Source organism: Camellia sinensis, chromosome 8 (assembly GCF_055761805.1).
Source record: "Camellia sinensis isolate YWXY chromosome 8, ASM5576180v1, whole genome shotgun sequence".
Classification (NCBI taxonomy): domain Eukaryota; kingdom Viridiplantae; phylum Streptophyta; class Magnoliopsida; order Ericales; family Theaceae; genus Camellia; species Camellia sinensis.
In genome coordinates this window covers 130105897-130110298 of record NC_138968.1, presented here as the reverse complement: position 1 = coordinate 130110298, position 4402 = coordinate 130105897, and the positions used below count along the sequence as shown (strand labels likewise).

At 48.7% G+C, this 4402-nt stretch overlaps 1 protein-coding gene across 1 annotated transcript; it reads right to left on the bottom strand.

The window, feature by feature from the left end:
* Positions 1-1637: 1637 nt before the first annotated feature.
* On the bottom strand, positions 1638-3821 carry LOC145798046 (uncharacterized). The gene is made up of 3 exons (XM_082885499.1): positions 2621-3821; positions 2288-2452; positions 1638-2245 (listed from the first exon to the last, which is right to left on the bottom strand). The coding sequence occupies exons 1-3, from the start codon at positions 3819-3821 to the stop codon at positions 1638-1640; spliced, it is 1974 nt and encodes a 657-aa protein (XP_082741625.1).
* Positions 3822-4402: the final 581 nt, after the last annotated feature.

Below are 4402 nucleotides of genomic sequence, written 5' to 3'. Positions count from 1 at the left end.
AGGACAAACAGTGAGCCATGAAGCAGACGAAGGCTCGGTACCTCGCCGAGCTGCGCAAACTTCGTGATGCCCATAAGGAGGAGAAGGATAAGGCGGTTGACGACGCCGAAGACCGGGGGTATGCGCAGGACGAGAAGAATTATGAACGGCAGGTTCAGGCGACCAAGGACATCTTTTTCCAGTGCTGTTGGAAAGCTGCCGTGGAAAAAGTTGGCCTTGGTCAAGATGCTGAAATGTTCCAAAATCCACCTACTGCCTTCATACCGCATTACATGCAGGCGTACGCCAGCGCCGCGCAAAAAAGGCTCATTGAAGAGGCAAAGAAAGCTGCCGAGGAGGAAGCCGCCGACCAAACCCCTCATGAAACTTCTGAGACGGCCGAAGATGGCCAGGCCGAGCAGGAAGTCATTGCTACGGAAGATGAGACCGAGGAGGACTTGATCGAGCAGACAACAACGACTGCCGAGCAAACCGTTGACGTCGATCTTGACTGATGTTACCTTTCTTCTTTTGGTTTTGTTTGTTTATTTATTTATTTATTTTTTTGATGTAACCGGGCCTGGCCCCACCTTTGTAATGCAATTTCCTTCAGCAATGAAAATTTGAACTTTTTTGCTTGTTGACCATCTATTTTTGTTCGGTTGTAAAGTTCACTATTTCTTCATTCGAATGTTCTGGAATCACAACTAGTAGGTCGGCTATGCCGCGCAATATGCCAAGCTAAAATTAGACTTCCCTCAACTTAAATGTTCAAAAATCGCAACTGGCAGCAGCCCGGCTACTGGATGTCGCAAACAAACCCAGACATTTTCGTACGGCCGAGTAAAATTAACTCGGCCATAAGTTGGGCAAATCATGAACATTTAGAGTTGGGCGAGCAAAAATCAGTTCGGTCCTTGGAAATGTGACAATAGGCTACCATTTCAAAGTGACCGGGCTAAACCGTCTCAGCCTTTTTAGGTTGGAAAACACCCAATATTTCACTTTGGCCGAGCAAAAATCACCTCGGCCCCTCTCAGTTTGATAAAACGCCAAGCATCATGGCCCTTTCGCTGAGCGAAAATCATCTCGGCCTTCTTAGATTGGCAGAACACCAATATGTCCATGTGGCCGAGCAAAATTAGCTCGGCCTGTTTGGGTTGCGTAAAACGCCAACATTTCATTTGTCCGAGCAAAGTCTGCTTGGCTCTTGTAAGTTGGACAAGACACCAACATTTCGTTGGGCCGAGCAAAGTCAGCTCTGCTCTTTTCAGTTGGACAAAACACCAACATTTCGATTTGGCCGAGCAAAATCAGCTCGGCTTGTGGATTGGTCAGAACACCAATATTTCATTTAAGTTGGTCATGACGCCAACATTCCAATGGGGCAAGCAAAAATCAGCTCGGGCCTTATGCAAATTGGACAATACACCAACTGTTTGTGTGGTCTGTTTCTATACCGGTGAGAGGAGATCAGTTCGGCCCCTTTCAGGTTGGTCTCCCTACCCTTGGCATCCTTAGAGGCCCAATATCCTTGCAAATCACATAGTATAAACAAAAAGTAGAGACATTTTTCATTTCAAAGAGTAGTGCTATCCTTACATCGAATGCCAGAAGGCTAAAGGTCTAGAAAGCTAAGCAACAAAAGCGATTACATTTCAAAAGTAAAAGATCTTAAGGTTGGCTACATTCCACGGTCTGGGGATAGCTTTACCATCTAAATCTTCCAGATGGTGTGCCCCTTTGCCTGCCAGGCCAGTCACCTTATATGGTCCTTCCCAATTTGTACCAAGTTTTCCTTCGCCAGGGACCACCGTGTTGCCCATCACCTTTCTCAAGACCCAGTCCCCGATTTTGAACAGCCTGGGGTGCACAGCCTTGTTGTATTTCTTGGAAAGTTCCTGCTGATAGGCCGCTATGTGGATCAGAGCCCGTTCTCTTCTTTCTTCGGCTAGGTCAAGCTCCAATGCGACTGCTTCATTGTTCAAATCTGGCTGGAAACTCTCAGACCGAATAGTTGGTATACCAATTTCCAGCGGGATAACGGCTTCCATGCCATAGGCCAAGGCGAATGGTGTCTCTCCGGTCGATCGTCTTGGCGTAGTGCGGTATGCCCAGAGCACATTAGGGAGTTCTTCAGCCCACTTCCCTTTGGCTTTTTCAAGATGCTTCTTCAGCCCGTCTAGGATGGTCTTGTTGGAGGCCTCCGCTTGCCCATTTGACTGAGGATAGGCCGGTGTTGAATTGTAGAACTCAATCTTCAGCTCTTCGCAAAATCCACGAAAGAGTTTCCTATCGAACTAAGTACCATTATCTGAGATGAGGGCCTTTGGTATACCAAAGCGAGTGATAACATTTTTCCAAATAAACTTCTTCACATCTTTTTCCTTTATGGTTGCCAAAGGCTCGGCCTCAACCCACTTGGTGAAGTAGTCGGTAGCAGTGATGAAGAACTTGCGGTTGCCCGGGGCAGCTGGGAGTGGCCCCACAATATCCAGTCCCCAAAGTGCGAACGGCCAAGGACTTGTAAGGGGGAGCAACTCTCTGGCTGGCTAGTGGATTTGGTGAGCGAATTTCTGACACTTTTCACACCGGCGAACGTATTTCTACGCATCTGCCTGCATGCATGGCCACCAGTAACCTTGGGAGATTGCTCGGTAAGCCAAAGATCTGCCCCCTGTATGGCTCCCGCAAATGCCCTCATGAATCTCATAGAGGAAAGCTTCTACTTTGGCGGGATGGACACACTTTAGGAGCAGCCCGGTAAAGGACTTCTTGTACAAGGCTCCAGACGACGAGAGCCAAAACCGCTCTGACTTAGCCCAAATTTTGTTGGCTGCCTTTTTTTTTTCAAGCAGAACTCTATCTTTCAGGAAGGTGGAGATGGGGTCCATCCAGGAAGGTCCCAAGTCGGCGCACAGTACCTTGGGCACTTCTGGCTCCTCAATGCTTGGCCGAGGCAAGAATTCTATCATCAAGGGATTAGGGAAGGCTGATTGCGTAGATGCAAGGCTAGCCAGTTCGTCTGTTGCGTTGTTTTCTTCACGGTTGATTTGCTCTACTCGTATGGCGGCGAACTTCTTGATCTCTGCGCGCACCAGCGCCTGATACTTGGCCATTCTTTCATCCCTGGCCTCATACTCCCCGGAGACCTGATTGATCACCAGTTTGGAGTCACTAAACACCATTAGAGCCGACGCTTTCATCCTCAATGCACTCCTCAGTCCGGCGAGGAGGGCTTCATACTCTACCTCATTATTGGACGCCGAAAAGCCGAGCGTAATTACTTGCTCGATAACCAGCCCGTCCGGTGAAGTCAGTACGATACCCAGCCCGGTCCCATTTCTGTTGGATGCCCTATCGACGAAGAGCTTCCATATCTCGCCAATGAACAGCTTCCAGCAATCAGAGGGGTTTTGTGAGCTTCTTAACTTCAAGGCTCTAGTCGGCTCATTCTGGTCTCTTTCCGTGCCTTGGCTGGGTTCACAACCCAATGAGTTATCCGGGTTCTCAAGTTCAACTGTCATTTGCTCTTCTTCCACTTGCAAGCCAACATTCATTGCCATTGCCTGAACCGCGGGCTGTGCCAAATCCACTCTAGCCAAATCAACCGGGCAAACCGGATGCATTCCAGGGGCAAATTCTGCCACAAAGTCTGCAAGGGCTTGAGCCTTAATTGCGGTGCGCAGTCGGAACTTGATGTCGTACTGCCCCAATTCCACGACCCATTTCAAGATTCTCCCGGTAAAGTCTACCTTTTTAAAGAGCACCTTAGGTGGAAACTCGGTTATCACAACTATTGCATGGGCATGAAAATAGTGCGCCAGCTTTCTCGAAACCATCATCAGGGCCAGCGCTAATTTTTCCAGCGGAAGATATCTCGTCTCAGAAGGGAGCAGAGTCTTGCTTACATAGAAGATGGGCAGGTGCTGGATGCCTTCAGCACGAACTAGGACGGCGCTCACCGCATGTTGAGAGACTGCCAAGTAGAGATACAATTCTTCACCAGGTTTTGGCGTGACCAAGATTGGGGCTGAGGAAAGGTACACTTTTAGATCCACCAGTGCATGGTCACATTCGTCATCCTAGAAAAACTTGGCCTTCAAAGTTTTGAAGAAGGGCCTGCAACGATCTGAAGACCGGCTGATAAATCTGTTCAACGCGGCTGCCATCCCGGCAAGATGTTGCACGTCCTTTGTGGAGTTTGGGCGCTCCAGTTCTTGTATCACCTTGATTTGGGATGGGTCGGCTTCAATTCCTCGGTTTGTGACCAAAAAGCCCAAGAACTTCCCGGTGCCGACTCCGAAAGTGCACTTGGAGGCATTCAAACGAAGCTTGTGGTGTTTAAGTATAGCAAACATCTCTACTAGGTCGGTGAGGTGTTGAGACTGCTCCTTACTTTTTACCACCATATTGTCGATGT

Coding starts and splice junctions, on each gene's coding strand:
- LOC145798046 (XM_082885499.1), bottom strand. CDS start 3,821: ATGGTTTCGAGAAAGCTGGCGCACTATTTTCATGCCCATGCAATAGTT. Junction 2,453..2,620: donor TTACCGAGCAATCTCCCAAG/GTTACTGGTGGC, acceptor GGCCACTCCCAG/CTGCCCCGGGCAACCGCAAG. Junction 2,246..2,287: donor GGCCCTCATCTCAGATAATG/GTACTTAGTTCG, acceptor GATTTTGCGAAG/AGCTGAAGATTGAGTTCTAC.